This window comes from Vollenhovia emeryi, unplaced genomic scaffold (genome assembly GCF_000949405.1).
Source record: "Vollenhovia emeryi isolate VEMERY1.0 unplaced genomic scaffold, V.emery_V1.0 DF939273.1, whole genome shotgun sequence".
NCBI classification, from domain to species: domain Eukaryota; kingdom Metazoa; phylum Arthropoda; class Insecta; order Hymenoptera; family Formicidae; genus Vollenhovia; species Vollenhovia emeryi.
Genome location: NW_011967093.1, coordinates 258,842 through 274,793, shown reverse-complemented (window position 1 = coordinate 274,793; position 15,952 = coordinate 258,842). Strand labels below are relative to the sequence as shown.

Below are 15,952 nucleotides of genomic sequence, written 5' to 3'. Positions count from 1 at the left end.
TTAATTAGCTTAATATGTTCTTCGTTCTTTGTCTCTTTCCAACTGTTACTTTAGAAGTAGACAAACGAGAGTTAAACTAAGATTAAAGTTAAACGACGTTTGATGAAAACCGGGCCTAAGCGGACAATTAGGTGAGTTAAACTAATTGTATGTAAGCTTAAACTTTAGCGACATTGGTGAAACCGGGCCCAAGTTTTCGCTACCGTAGCCAATCATGGTTTGCTATTTCGCTGCCATAGCTATAAATTTCTAAACCACAGCAAACGATTTGCTGTCGCACCTGATATAATAGACACGGTAGCAAAAGCTATCACAACGAAATATTAGCTGTCCAGATTTTACAACTGATGTTTAGCTACCACAGGCAGTTTTTAGCTACGGCAGCTAGTTTTTTCCGCGCGGTGTCGAGATTCGAAAAGTTTTTGAAATGGATTCGCGCGTGTCCTATTTATAACAATAATAAACTTTTCATCCAATTTAAATTTTTGGGTTGCATTTCATCGAATGGCTAATTTTTGCCGACTACTTTCAGTTTACGGATGTGGAAACTGATATGCTAATAATAAAATCGATGATAAAATTGATTATGATCGCATGGTAAAAATTACATAATAGTCTCTAGTATCTAGGATGATAGCCTTTAGAAAGTCCTATTGCAATGCTAGTAATATAAACTATACATATATGCGTGACACCGAGAAGCAATGAAACTGTTTACTATAAATTATAATAATCCCATGTGGTAAAACATGAAAGAAAGGACACAACTTAGTTATTCATATAATTAATAACAGGGTTGAGAAAGTTGCTCTATAAAAGTATCTAGTTACAGTTACAGTTTTTTCGCTAAAAATGTAACTCATAGTTACAGTTACAAGTTGCCAATTCTGAAAAGTAACACGTTACAGTTGCAACTATTTAAAAAGTAACGAATCGTTACTTTGCAGTTACTTTGTGCAATGAAAATAAAAATGTGAAATTTGCATTTAAATTGTAAAGCGCCGAAGAAGGTGTTTATGCATTAACGTGATGCAAGGCCTAATGCAATCTGTGGAGGTTTGAAAAATATATAAAGTAACTATTAATGTAACTATTAAATTAGTTACTAGTTATCGAAAAAATATAACTGAGTTATATTTTTAATAGGTTACAGTTGGAAAGAAAGTAACGAATAAGTTACAGTTACAGATGGAAAGAAAGTAACGAAGTTAGAGCTACCGAAAAAATTGACTGTAGCTGTAACTTCGTTATAAGTAACGACTTACTTCCCAACCCTGATTAATAATATAAAAACTGTTACCATATGTAATACTAGTGTCATCCTAGTAACGGCTCTTCCACACTAGACGCGACGAGCTATGAGCGATATCCAATAAGAGCGCTATTTGTCCCAAAAAGCAAATCTCTCATTGGATATCGCTCATCGCCCATCGCTTATCGCGTCTAGTGTGGAGAATAATTCGGAATATCTTCACTAGAGGGACGCGCGGCATAAAACTATCTCGTAAGAAGAAAACCGCATAGAGTATTATATATACGAGACTAGTCTCGGAGTTCCGTTTGGGACGTGAGCTGTTCGCACGTCTTCTGGCTGAAGAAAAAAAAATTTTTGATACTCGCGGGTTGCATCATCCAATAGGGATTGCATCATCCCGCGCGAGGTCCGGTAGTTGGGCCTCTGCATTGTGTGACATCAAAAACGTGATTACACGATAAGATATTTACACTATCAAGACTATTGGTTCGTCGTGGCCGTATCGGCTCAGTGAGTGAGCCGGGAGTCAATAAACTAGAAGAAGAAGAAGACTAGTCTCGGTCTTCCTCCGGTACTGAAAGAAGCTAGGTTGTATTCAGAAACCTCACCCGAATGCCCTAGTGTATCATTTTATCTTATGTTTAACATATACGGTGAGCAACAAGGATAGAATGATACGCTGGGATATTATATGAGTACACGTGTCCTAAGGGTTTTTTATTATATTTATTTTATATGAAATATAAATGTTTAATACACATCTATAAAAAGTTATAGGGAGAACATCCATGAGGAGTTTTTGTCTCTTACTTTCCAATATTATGTTTCGTTTAACATTTGGTAATAATAATCATAGTCGTATGAGATAAATATTATGAAACCAATAATTTTACGAACTATATTTTCACGTTACATCAACTGTATAGTTTTTATAGTAAAACGCGCTATTCTATTACTTTGCGCATTAGGATAAATTATAATTTCAATTATATTCTTTTTATCAGTGTCTCTCTCCTGTCATAAAAGAGGCGTGTTAAGTCGATACTCGAGAGTCTCGAAGTATCGTTGCCTTTTTTCCGCGATGCTGATTGACTTGTCTCGCTAGGTTTACTTCGTGCTACGAACTGTCGGACTTTGTATAAATATTTGAGATTATAGGCTCATGAATTTTTATTTTCTTGTATCTTTTCCTGGGTCTGTTTTCCATCTTTACTCTTTCTTTTTGGCTTCCATTATCGGTTCTTTTTCCACGATCCTTTCAAATGGAATCCTTTCATAGCGAAAAGAGAATACCAATTTTAAAACTCATCTTCGTCCCTGAAATGAAAATAATAAGTATAATCTGCCATAATGGTAGATCAGCCGCAAAATTTGCAATCAATTATACAATCTTACTTTTTCGTCAGTTTCCGTTTAAGATAATTCACTTCGTAGACAATAGTTTAAATCATTCCTCGATTTAAATCCTTCGTTATTCATTTTCACGTAATTTATCTCTCACTGAAAAGGCCATTGCACAAAGAATATAAAGACGATAATTACTATACGATGATACTTTTTGTTTCACGACGATTTCCTAAGTATTCGTTACTCTTTTGACCTTTTCACAGCTTTTTATTCGAATCCTGGCGGGATTTTATTGCTCTGTAGTAGAGAGGGGAGTCGAAGAAGCAAACGAAACCGTACGATCCGCAAACGAAACGAACAGAGCTCCTCTCACGTTTCTCCCGCGGGGCGGAGTGGACGGGGTGGAGAAAGGGGAAGGGGGCGGGAACGGGAGGCGGTAGGAGGGAAACGGGGAGATGCGGGTGGAAGCGAGAGCGCGAGCCAGACGTATTAATTAAACGACTCATTTTCATCGCACGACAAAAACGTGAGTTTAACGCCCATCGTGGACTAATGCGTCGCCCCACTGTAGCAGCTTCTACGTAGTTGACAGGAACTCTGGTAGCCGGGGCCGCGTTCGTGTCCAACTCCGGTCTCGCGTCGCGGCGAGGCGGCCAATCGGGCGCGAGGTGGTGCACGCCCCGCGCGCGTGCAATCAAGTTAAGCTCCGCCCCCGAGTCGACCCCCACCACGGAATCGGACGAGTGGCGGACTTGGTGGGGGCTCCAGCATACTCGAATAAGCTGCTCCAAGCCAGAAACCCCACTACGGCGCAGCGAGCGCCTCGTTTAGCCTGTAATTTGCTCAAACACTAGCAAGCTCTCGTGCCAGGAACATCCGTCAGAGCTGGCGCTCGGTGTTCGCTCTCGCGACCGAGGGTTTTAATTTCACGCAGGACCGCGCGACGTGTGTCCCCCTTTCGACGTTGCACCCACGGCAGCCTTCCGCGTCGCGTTCCCCGCCGAGGTCCCAGTCGTGTCGCGCCCAGGCCGATGGAGAGTGTCGGACGTGACGTACGAGTGAGTGTCGTGAGACTCCAGCCAGTGCGACAGCGTTCGTGATTACGGCGAGATTACGTCAGTTGAGTTGCGTTGGTGGGTGATTCGGAGACACCTGCGGGACGATGGGTTTACGTATGTGCGATACGTCCGTCGTATACCAGTGATGCGTCAGCAAGTAGCCGGGACTCGATTGTCTGTCGCGAGGCGACCGGTGCCGATCCAGTGTGTTCGGAGTAACGGACCTCTTCGGTGAGCGTAGTGATCGAGCGAAGATTAGTACTCCGAGAGGAAAACAATCGGGACACCCCGGATACGCTGACAGTCATAGTCGAGGAGACGTGGACTTTGAAATCGCGATCCTTCTGGCAAGGATTAATGTGTCGCGACGTTCATTTAATATCGTTTAAAGGGAACGAGTGCGCCCAGAACCGCTGACGTAGATCGTTGGCTGGATCGTAGGAAGGGGCGACTTCGGGGAAGCGGGCGGCCGCGATGACGCGGCGAACCTAATCCCGACGATTGAGCGTTCGCAGATCCGTTGGTCCCGCGGGTCGTCCACCTGGGAAGCGTACGATAATCGTACGATGATGCCGCTCGCGCCGACGCCAATCGTCCCGGTGCCATCTAAGCCGAAGATCGGCTTTAGCATCGACTCGATCGTCGGCGGCGGGCAGGGCGGCCGCGAGGCGGATCGGCTGGAGCAGCGAGTCGAGATCGATGGCAGTCCGTCGATGGAGATAGTTGAGGGCTCGTCCTCGCCACGGGCGCGCCGGGCCACGAGGTCACCCGGCGCGCATTCCGAGGGCTCCGATCGGCCTGTTTCCCGGAGTTCTTCCGTCGAGTCGTACCCGAACTCACGCCGGACCCCGTCGCACGCCAGCGTCGTTATCGGTGGCGCCGGCAGCCACCATCATCTTCACGCCGTCAACCATCACGTTCACCCGCATCATCACAATCTCTCGGCAGCGGCGCACCTGGACTTCGCTCGGACGACCGTTCACAGCCACAGCGACGGCTCCACGCCCAACAACAGTCCGAGCCCGCCGCACAGGATACCGCACGGGGACTCGCCGATCGGCTCGCACCCCCAGCCGCCCCCGGGGGTGGTCAGGCCTAGCCCAAACTACCTCGCGCCGCCGTCTAACGCCGCGACGGCCGCGGTCATGGCTGCGGAGCAGCTCAAGTCCCTGTACGCACTGCCCGGCGCCCACAGTCCCGCGGGCCCGCAGGCCGGCCAGAACGAGTATCACACGCAGCAATTGGCGCTCGCGGCCAATTTGGCCGCGGCCCAGCACTTCCAGGCGGCGAATATCGCGGTCGCGCTCCAGGCGCATCACGGCGCGGCGCCCCACGGACCGCCGCACGGGCCTTATCCGCACGGCGGAGCCCCCGGTGGGCCGCATCCGCCGCCTCATCCTCATCAGCCGCCTAGAGACAGCTATCCCCTGTACCCATGGTTACTCTCGAGGCACGGGAGGATCTTTCCCCATAGATTCCCCGGAGGTATGTCCTTCAAGCTTCTCTGCTCTATTCAATAATTCTTATGTCGTTCTAAGGGAGACGCCTTGTGTTAAATACGCAAGGCCAGCAAACACTTTTCAAACACAGTTTATGTTTGACCGATGTGTTTTCACAACGGTATTTAGCACGCGTTTACGTTATGTACACTATAGATTTTCAGTACTGGCTGTGAATATGTTCGGAACACAGCCCTAATGTGTCCTTTATACCGTTTACGCCGCAGTGAGAAACTAATCGCAGTCGAACGTGACGAGAATAATCGATTACGATTGGCCGTTTTCGTAAATCTCGAAGTCTCATTGCAGACGCCGTGTTAGCGCGTTTGGGAAAACACCGAGGGGGAAACCGCTGAGGGCATTGTGGTGTACAGATTTGCGACATTACTGGGCATTACTAGGCAATTTTTGGGCATTAGTTGGGGCATTATAAAGATAAAATAAGATAAAGTAATTGGGCATTAGTGGGCATTGGTGTACAAGATTTTGGTCAGCGGTTTCCCCCTCGGAAAAAACTTGACGCGATTTGAGAAACTAATGTCCGTTTTTATCAACGTCGTTTACCCTTAATTTTATAGCGAATTCGGTTGGTTGCACTAGTGCGCACTGAATGCACATTAAGCCTTGTTTCCAGTCAATTCATACATTTAAAGATCATCTTAAATACCTTTTGCAATATTTCTTATCCAGAAAAATGGTCTGTACAACGTTTACACGGATTATTTTTTGACTAAATACTCTTTGAACATGTATTTAAGGCAAAGTTAAATATAAGAACTGACTATAAACAAGCCTTAGTGTGCACTCAGTGCGCACCAGTGCAAGCAAACAAATTCGCTATTAGTTTAATTCACGTTGCGTTTTAAGGTGACGTGTAGCTCCGTGCTAACACGAGTGATTAGTAATGGTAGGGTCCTCGGTTCGATCCCGGCCCTCGTCCCGTATATTTTCTCGTTGAGGGAAATTTTAAAAATTCAGCGCTCGACGGAGTTTAATAGGCGCCTAGTGTTAGATTCGGTGTTTAATCAAGATGAAGCATGAATTTCAAGGAATTTTTAGAGATATCACGCTGATATAATCTAACGGTTGAAAGGCGTTTCCCACAAAAGGGTGAACTTAAAAGAATTAATTCGCGTTTGTCTCTGTCCAAAGTGACAGTAGGGAAGAGACAAAGAATGAATTAAAAGCTAAGCTTAAAGTTAAGTGACGTTGGTGAAACCGGGCCTGAGGCTCCAGTTTCTGTTTGTCTTACAATTAGAAAGAGACGAAGAGTGAGTTAAACTAAGGTTACGCGATGCAACGCGGGCCCGATTTCACCGACGTCGCTTAATTGTAAGTTTATCCTAATTCTGCCTTTGTCTCTTTCCAACTGTTCTTAAGTCTAATCTACAACGCGCTCTCTGCGTCTAGAAACAATCTATTTTGTGGTCAATAAATAGGTCTAAAAAATTTGTGTGCGAGTCGATAAATTGTACATTGTACAACGATACTCTGTTGACCAATTTTGTTAAGAGTTTCAATTTGCTCATATAAAATGTTACTAGACGCAAAAAGTACATTGTAGATGAGGCTTTAAGGTTAAAGAATTAAACATCTATGCTATTGCCAAATGTTTCTGAATCGGCCGAGGTAATGCGAACTAAAGCCAGCGGCGCACGATACTATTTTTTTCTACTGGATTGCTTACGAGAACCAATAAGGATGCAGAGTTTTAGATCGGGTGAATTAAGGCTAAATCCTGATTGGCTCTTGTAAACGATCCAGTAGGAAAAATAATATCGTGTGCCGTTGGCGTTGAGAAACAACGAATTACACATTACGAACGTTATACTGCGAATTGCGAACAGTGTAAAAGTTTACAACTGTCGAATAACAAATTTTCACGAATCACGAATCGGGAATTACGAATTGCACGTCTGGCGCCGGCTTTACACATTTAGTCAAATTTCTCCCGTGAATGATTGACTCGTTGTAACTCACTGGAACTTACGCCGGCGAATGTTAAATGTCACTTCAGTGAAAATATTAATTTTCTTTAATACGAAAGCGACCGCTGTTTGCCGAGAAATGTTTATATATGTAAGCTGAGATCGTCGTCGACAGCCAGGCGATCCAGAAAATTTACTCGACCTCGCTTAGTGCCACCGGATATACAACTTGAAAATGTACGCCTTGAGATTTCGGCGGTGGATCCGTGTAGGCGCGATTACACTCGCATCGGTTTTGTAAGCGTAGTAATTTATCTGGCATGAAAGCTACTCGAAGTAAATAAACTACTATTCACATTCCTTATCGCGGATCATGCGAGATCGGCGTGTAAGCATAGAAAATATAACAATATTAACGAGAGGCGATTTGTCTCGGAGGCCGCCTCGAGTGTATTCGTGCCAGTGCGACGTGTCAAAGGACAACGACACACATTTTTTTTTCTCTCTCCGCGCGTTATCAAATCGAGCCGCATGTAAATGCCGCCGCGACCGACAGGGCCGAGTGAAACTCGATCGACGCGCGATCTCTCGATCTCGCGCGTCCCATTTACAACATTGATAATTATCCCTGTCGCGGACGCGCGCATCGCGTTACGCAAGCGTTTCGTAATTAGGATTTTGTAACGTTGTTGTCCCACTGGTATGTCGCTCCTTATCGCTACGCGCTACGCCACGCCGCCGGGCAAAACAAGTGTCGTAGCTCCCGCGTCTCTCTCTCTCTCATAATTAATTTATTTTCCCGCGTTGATACAAGCACCAATCCAATTACGCGTCTATCGCCCGTTCGTACTATTAATGGGAAACAGAAGAAATATCGTCGCGCCCGAGAGTTCCCGGCTCTTGCGACGTCTCGCGCGACACCCCGCGGCTCGGCCGTCTCGCTCGCGCGATGCTGGGGCGCACGCATGCACAACTTTATGATGGATGATGCCGCTTATCGGTTACGCCGAGATAACGATTTCTGTCGTCCAATATGTATTATTGAACAATCTGTGGTACCACGAGGAGACATTTGATGTTTATGACGCGAAGGGGTGCGACACTGCCGGGAGGTCACATTGAGTCTCATTGGAGGTTCGCTAGGTAATCAATAGTAATCGTCTTATCTTCGGCCATTTGATAAACGTATCTCATTGATCAATTACGCGATATATATTGCTGGATAGTAATTTGATCAATGACTCGTAATAAAAGAGTTTCAGAATTGAAACCAATTCTCAAACTGGATTCTCATTTTAAAGAGAGCGTCGACTTTAAATTATTAGTAGAGGAAAATAGCGAGAGGGCAAGTTTTCAACGTCCAAATTCAACCACAAATCTTTTTTCGCAACGATTACACGATCTAACGACAATAAATTCACGGTGGAACCAACAGATGACGGCCGATTAATTTAGCGGAAACTCCGCTGTCTCATATTAGGAGTCTATCCTCATAGCAGGGGACTTTCCCCTATTTTAGATACTGTTGATTTTAAAATGCAAATTACGAATCTACTTTAATCTCGCCGCGAGGAGCACAATTTGATCAGCCAAATAGGTTTGCGCCAAGTTTATCGAACCCCTTTCGAGCAGAGAGATAGAGTCTGTGTTTCGCAAATTTCCTACAAACTACTTAAGATACACCGGCCGGAAATCAGACAACACAGGCCTCGTTTAGCGTTACTTACGTGGCCGGCCACAAGAGGCGGACAAGCTCGGAGGAGATAGAGCGTCCCCGGGCAGGTAGAGAAGACGATTATCATAAATTTACCGCAATCGGCATGTATACGGGGCGTGCCGCTCGCTAAAGAAATACATCTGCGGAGACGAAACTAGTTTCCCCTGAGAAAAGCTCAGATGCTACATTAGTCCTTGACGTTTCACACATTTTTTTGGGCACTCTTGTTTCCTCTTACGTGTGGCAGTCAGCGACGGCGAGAATGCGATGATCAAAAGCCTAAAATTTCAACAAATTAGTTGGGAAAATTACGCGGGGGAAACCGCTTAGGGCACAGTCGTGTACAGATTTGCGGTATTACTGGGCATTACTAGCCATTGTTAGCCATTATTAGCCATTATTGGGCGTTAGTTTGGGCATTAGGCCTTGCTGGGCTATTATAAAGATGAAATAAGATAAAATAAGCAGGGTTGGGTTGAGTTACAGTTACTTTATAAAAGTAACTAGTTACAGTTACAGTTTCTTTGCTAACAATGTAACGAGTTACAGTTACAAGTTACCAATTCTGAAAAGTAACGCGTTACAGTTACTCGAAAAGTAACGAATCGTTACTTTGCAGTTACTCCCTTGCAATAAAAATAAAAATATCGAATCTGCATTTGAATTGTAAGGCGGCGATAAAGGCGTTTATGCGCAAATGCAAGGCCCAATGCGATCTGTGGAGGTTGAAAATATAAGTAACTATTAATGTAACTATTGAATTAGTTACTTATAGTTATCGAAATAATGTAACTGAGTTAAGATACAGTTACAGATGTAGAGAAAGTAACCAAGTTAAGTTAGAGTTACCCAAAAAAAGTAACTGTAACTGTAACTTCGTTACAAGTAACGAGTTACTTCCCAACCCTGAAGATAAGATAAGATGAAGTAATGCCCATTGGGCATTAATGAGCATCGGTGTATAAGATTTTGGTCAACGGTTTTCCCCCTCGGAAAATTATGTTTGTACAAACGTTAACCTAAGTAACTTTTAGACACTGTTTTCCTTCTTATGCGTTGTAATCAGCGTCAGCGAGAATGCAATGATCAAAAGTCTAGAATTTCAACAAATTAATTGGGAAAATTACGAGGGGGAAACCGCTTAGGGCATTGTGGTGTACAGATCTGCACCATTACTGAGCATTACTTAGCATTTTTGGGCATTAGTTTGGGCATTAGGCCTTGCTGGGGTATTATAAATATGAAACAAGATAAATCAAGATAAATAAGATAAAATAAGATAGTAAGATAAAGTAATAACCATCGAGCATTAGTGCAAGATTTTGATCAGCGGTTTCCCCCTCGGAAAATTATAGTTGTACAAACGTTAATTTAAGTAACTCAAAGTACGATCGGAAGAAATGACGTTTGCGAAGAATTCGACGAATCATACGGAAGAAACAGCTATTTTCGGCGAGAACTTAGTACCGTGTGAGACATAGTAATTAAAACAGAACAGAGTAAAGAAAGAAAATCAAAAAAGTCTATCGTGAGAAGAAGATTTGGAGAAGAGTTCGGCGTTCCATAGAAATTTGAACCGCATTTAAAAACGATCGCAATTTGCGATCGTAAATGAGGTGTTTTGCATTAGAAAAATCTGGAAAGATTTTTAGAGGAAAAATAGAGTCCACCTCTGTCACTTTCATATAAAACGACAGTGAGATGGTAAACATAATAGATTGATGGAAGTATTAGAAGGCAAGAACCGATCCATGAAAAACGCCGGAGGGGATAATGACATGAGAAGAAAAGGTATGGAAAGGTATGGTTATGAACCTTTTGAAAGGACGGTTTAGCGGAAAGAAATGCATATTGATGAAAGTAGGTAACATTGGAGTTTTCTTGCCGAAAGTAAAGTGCCAAGTTTACAATCAAGCTTTACAATCAATCAAGTGTTGGGACAGCACAACGGAATTAGAAACCGAAAGAAAAGAGCGACGGGAGAGAAAGAGAGGCAATACTACACATGTTGGGATGAACATTATTCATGTTACTTTGGTTTAATACATACGTAAGAAGTTTAGGCGCGCAGGACAGGTGGAAAACGGCAGGTGAATTCACGTGTCGGATTAAAATTATTGGAAATGAAAGAAGAAAAGAGAGGAAGGCAGTGAGAGCCGACGCAGGGTGTTGGGTGCGCAGTACAAGAGTTTAATGTATAACAACATTCGTTACAGTCAAAATTATTGGGCTACCTATATCTCGCCCGGACCTAAAAATTCGCATTCTCGGTTCTCATTTGATTTGCAAGAATTCTGCTTCTATATAAATTAAATTCGAGGGGAAAACCGTTGACCAAAATCTTGTACATACACCAATGTCCACTAATGCCCAGCGGGCATTACTTTATCTTATTTTATCTTATTTATTTTGTTTTATCCTGCTTGATCTTATTTGATCTTCTTTTATCTTTATAATGCCCAAAAATGCCTAGTAATGCCCAGTAATGCCGCAAAAATCTATACACCACAATGCCCTGAGCGGTTTCCCCCGCGATTAAATTGAAGGAATAAATGCAGAGCGTAGAACGGTGAATCTCTTTTCTCAAAAGCTCCCGTCTAGAATCTACAGAGAATCTATTGTTTTGGAGGCTCTAAGCGACCCTCCCTCAGATATCAATTAAGATATTTCCCGTCGGCTTTTCCGGTTTGTTTTCAGTGATTATTCGATAAGCGCCGAAGCGTTGACCCCGATAACGCGTACCCAAGACAGACCGTTGTGCAGTACTGCCGTAATAAATATACTCCTATATATTAGAAACTGCGCGAAATCTCGCGCGGTGATCGGGTTTCGGTGCAACAAGAGCACCGGGACGCGCCGCGATGCAGCCGATCGGAGAGCTTTAGTCACGTAGAAGGGGCAACCGCTTATCTAGCAATTAGTCGGTATCGGTAATTACCGTTGAGAAGAGCGAGAGATTCTCCCTTCTCCCGCTATTTCATAGCACACGCGTACTCACGGCCGAATACACGCGGGCGATCTCGCACGGATACACGCTCGGTCGCGCGCGCGCGCGAACGCGCAACCGTCTCGATAAGCGAGTCTTTGACTATTTTCTCCAGCCTATTTCGCTCTCAGTCCTGCCTGCCAGCGTCTTTAAAGGCTCTTAATGGCGCAAAGAGTGCTTCCTCCTCGCTGAATCTCCCGCACGGCCACTCCACGTTGACGGACATTACCGCAACGAGTAATTGCCCCCGGCGCGTTTTTTTTCCCGCCGCCCCGCTCCCGCGCGGATTTTTAGAACCGACGCTGATATCGCGAATTAAATCTTGGCTGTTGCAGAGTGACTTTTATCTTAAATGCGTTAAATGCGAAGATAAAATCGTGAATCGCGCTTAATAGTCGCGTTTGTCATAATCAGCCATTCACAATTGCGCTCTTCCGCGTCGAGGAATAAAAGCTACGATTCGGGCGCGATAGCTGAGGAAGCGGAATTGACGAGTGAGAAGTTTTGAATAAAAAAAAAGACAAAATTTTAATCTTTATCCTCCTTTTTCTCTCTAAATCTTTGCTCGTAGTGACCGCAGGTCTCTCGTACCGAGAAGAGATTTGAAACAACGTTTCCCATAAGCACTTAAAGAGCAACGAGTTTTTTTCCTCCGATGTAACATGTAATCTCCGTTAACTCGCAGTTAATTCACAGTTCATTTTCAATCTCCGTTTACCCAATCAATCGCTAAACACGGTAGAGAACATTCCACTGTCGACGCCGGCAGGTATTACCGTTGCAATTACATCCGAGATTTTCCAGATAACAGGCAGCCTCTCATCCTTGAGAGGAGTCTAATCGTCAGCGATGCGAAAACAATGCTATGTTTAACGGCGCGTTTAGTCGGCAACGCCGATTGCAAATCCTGCTTCGATAGCGCCCGACGCTACGTCGGCTGGCAAAAAAAAACTTTTCCAAGCGGGACTCGCGCGTGTCGAGTATCCCAACACGGCGAGAGGCGAACGACTTCTCGCGCGAGAAAAATCCGCGCGTTTCCCCGGGGGTTTTTTCCCCTGCCGCGTGGCCGTCGCTCGTCGTTTCGCGAGGAAATCCTTCGGTTTTTCGTGCTATTTTCATTGCACCTCCGTCCTTGCACGCCGGTACTAATCACCACCGGCGGCAAATTGCGTTCGACATGTTTTTCCTGCGCTCGCTTTGGAAAATTCGACTCGCGGGACGTCGTAACGACCGTCCCGCGTGAATGACCACCGCGATCGCGCGGCGGCGCGGCTCTAATTACCTGTAATGAAGATCCACTCGGGCTCGGAAAGACACGATTGTGAATACGCGCGGATCTGCGTGTGGTGTTCCGCGCTGGATGCCCCGCACTCGCGCCAACAGCGCTTGCGGAAAGTTCGTATTAGCCGGGGAGAAGCCGCTCGAGAGCGGCCGAGGCGCGGCTATTTCCGAGATTGATCTCCGAGGCTTATTAAGTAGCCTGCATTTTTCTTTTCCCCTTTTTGCTTCGCGAGAGACACGAAAGACGGGACTGTGGTTACGCTTATAATACGCCGCGAGAGGAAAAACAGCGCTGCCGTGGCGGAGAAACGTTCGCGGAAAGGATCGCTGCGTGTGTATCTGGATCTGTCATTACGGCTAACAGTGTTGTGCAATTTCGCCTCCATGCAAATGCGGATAATTGAAATGATATCTATATGGTGGTAATACACCGAGCAACGGTAATTGAGTGGATACGATGAAAAAACTTGAGACGAACGTCTCGGCCTATTCGCGAATGATGTACGTGTATTTTGTAAAACGCGGGATTGCGCTCATAACGTCGATAATATGGAAATTAACGAAGTGAAACGGCTAATACGAAACGTCGGGCGTAATTGTTTCCGAAATTGATAATTAATGTTCCTCTCGTGCAACAATTCTACACGGTGTCCCAGGAGGAAAGGTCAATATTCTGGGGGGGTGATAGTATCGGCCATTTTAAGCAAAAATGTTCGTATAAATGTGTGTCCCGTTCTCCACTGTTTCCGAGATAGAACTACTTGAATGTACGGTTGCGAAATTACTGACAAGAAAGAAATACTACGTGCTATTTCTAATATTTATCGTTCAAGTGATGCATCTTTCACAGATCATAATGAATTTTCAAAACTTTCACCGTTAACAACAATGCAATAATGCATTTTTCAACTCTTGCGTGAACGTGGCGTGTCGTTTGTTCGACATTTCTGAATATGCATGCGAGGCATTTTGAACATTTCTACAATGTTATCAGCGCAACAGTCGACAGACGTATAAGAGTAAATTCCCGCGGACGTTTACGAGGTTGGATGAAGGGTGGAGTGTACAGAAAAACAGTAAATACCCGAGACATTCAAGTAGCTCTATCTTGGAAACAGTGGGGAATAGGAGATATATTTTATATGAACCTTTTTGCTTAAAATGACGGATATTATTACCTTCCAGAATATTGACCTTTCCTCCTGGACACCCTGTATATCATGTTTTTATTTTGGATCGTGACATCTTCGAAACGAAGAGTCTATTGGGTTCGAAAACTTATTTAGTCTCTGAAGGCTGTTTCTCGAGTTTCAAATATTCTCCTTTTAGAAATACATAAATTTCGACACAAATGAATTTTGTTATACTATCACCTTCCAAAATATTGACCTTTCCTCCTGGACACCCTGTATATCGTGTTCTTATTTTGGATCGTGACATCTTTGCATAAAAGGATCTATTGGGTTCGAAAACCTATTTAGTCTCCGAAGGCTGTTTCTCGAGTCTCAAATATTCTCCTTTTAGAAATTCATAGATATTTCGACACAAATGAGTTTTATTCCTAGACAAGCGTGTCATGCACAAGGTTACCGCCTCGTAGACCCGAAAAGTCATCAAAGGCTCAACAACGACTTAATCAGTAGTACTTGAAACGCTCTTTATCCCTAATGCCTTGGGATCTCTACGGGACGCCCATCGACAATAGGTCCCTCGATTGCCTTTTTCGCCAAACGTAGGGTAAACGTTTTCTCTTTTTTCGTTTTCTGTCGGATTTTTTCTTTTTTTTTTTGAAAGGCTGGTAATGGCCAGGAAAGGCTCTTACCCTCCTTTCTCAAAGAAAACACGTTATTCTTTCGACGATCGAAACTATATATTGCATCTCGACACCCTGTTGTTGATCTTTCGACACTTTATCTCTAATTCTCCCGCAGCAATGCCAGGCCGATCGCTCGTTTAACTGCGAGCAACCAGTTTTTGATCGCTCGAAACGAGAGTTATTCTAATTGGCGCTATTTTTAGTTCGCACCGCTACCGCGTACGAGCACCGCCGTGCATTTGAATATTCGCGCGATGGTAATGCACACCGACGCTCCGTCGTCGATTTTTCATGCGGGAATGTGATTATGAATGCGCAGGTGATCGAGCTACCTATGCATTGCGTATCTTTCAATGAGAATGCACGCAAATAAATTGGCGGAGGCCAACGACGGTGATTGCATATTCCCCGCGGCTACCGACGCTCGTGGCCCCGTAGTATATCGATATAACGCGAGTTATTTCAGCGCGAAAGAACAAATCTCGCTTAATGAACTTTTTTGCGCGGTCGAAATTAATACCACGGGAATTCCTCCGAGATACGATACGCGGAAATTTCGGCATTAATGCAATTCTTAAAACCTTTGTGATTGTAATTCTCTCTCTCTCTCTCCCCCCCCCCTCCCTCCCTCCCTCTCTTCTACAGTTAATAACTAAAATTTATATTCGCAACCAGTAGTACACGGAAAGACACACACAAAAAACTGAATCCTTAAATCACGTATATTTTTATTCTTAAACGCCATTTGCATTAATTTGAGCATGGAATGCTCTCTTTAGCCAGAAATGTTTATTTACATTAATAATAAATAAGTTTGTATGGAATATATTTTATCCTTAATATGGTATTCTTGTTTCTAAAATCATTATACGGTTATAACAAGCGCAACGACATAATTCCAAAGCCATTTATTCTTGAAAGAAGAACTATTACATACTTGAAAGCTCAACGTATACCCGAGCAGAAATGAATCTAGTCGGCTCGATTTAGAGGCTAGTAGTTAGATAGTACTGACTAGATAGATGTTCTAGCTAGTCACTAGCTTGTGACTGGCTAATAGATGCC

At 44.2% G+C, this 15,952-nt stretch overlaps 1 protein-coding gene across 1 annotated transcript in view; it reads left to right on the top strand.

Annotated features, from left to right (window-relative positions):
* Positions 1-4,097: 4,097 nt before the first annotated feature.
* Positions 4,098-15,952, top strand: part of LOC105559418 (homeotic protein empty spiracles-like) — a 58,265-nt gene continuing 46,410 nt past the window's right edge. The window contains exon 1 of the mRNA XM_012007677.1: positions 4,098-5,145. Within this exon, the coding sequence (XP_011863067.1) occupies positions 4,227-5,145 (919 nt within the window). The 5' untranslated portion in view covers positions 4,098-4,226. The remainder of the gene's footprint in view (positions 5,146-15,952) is intronic.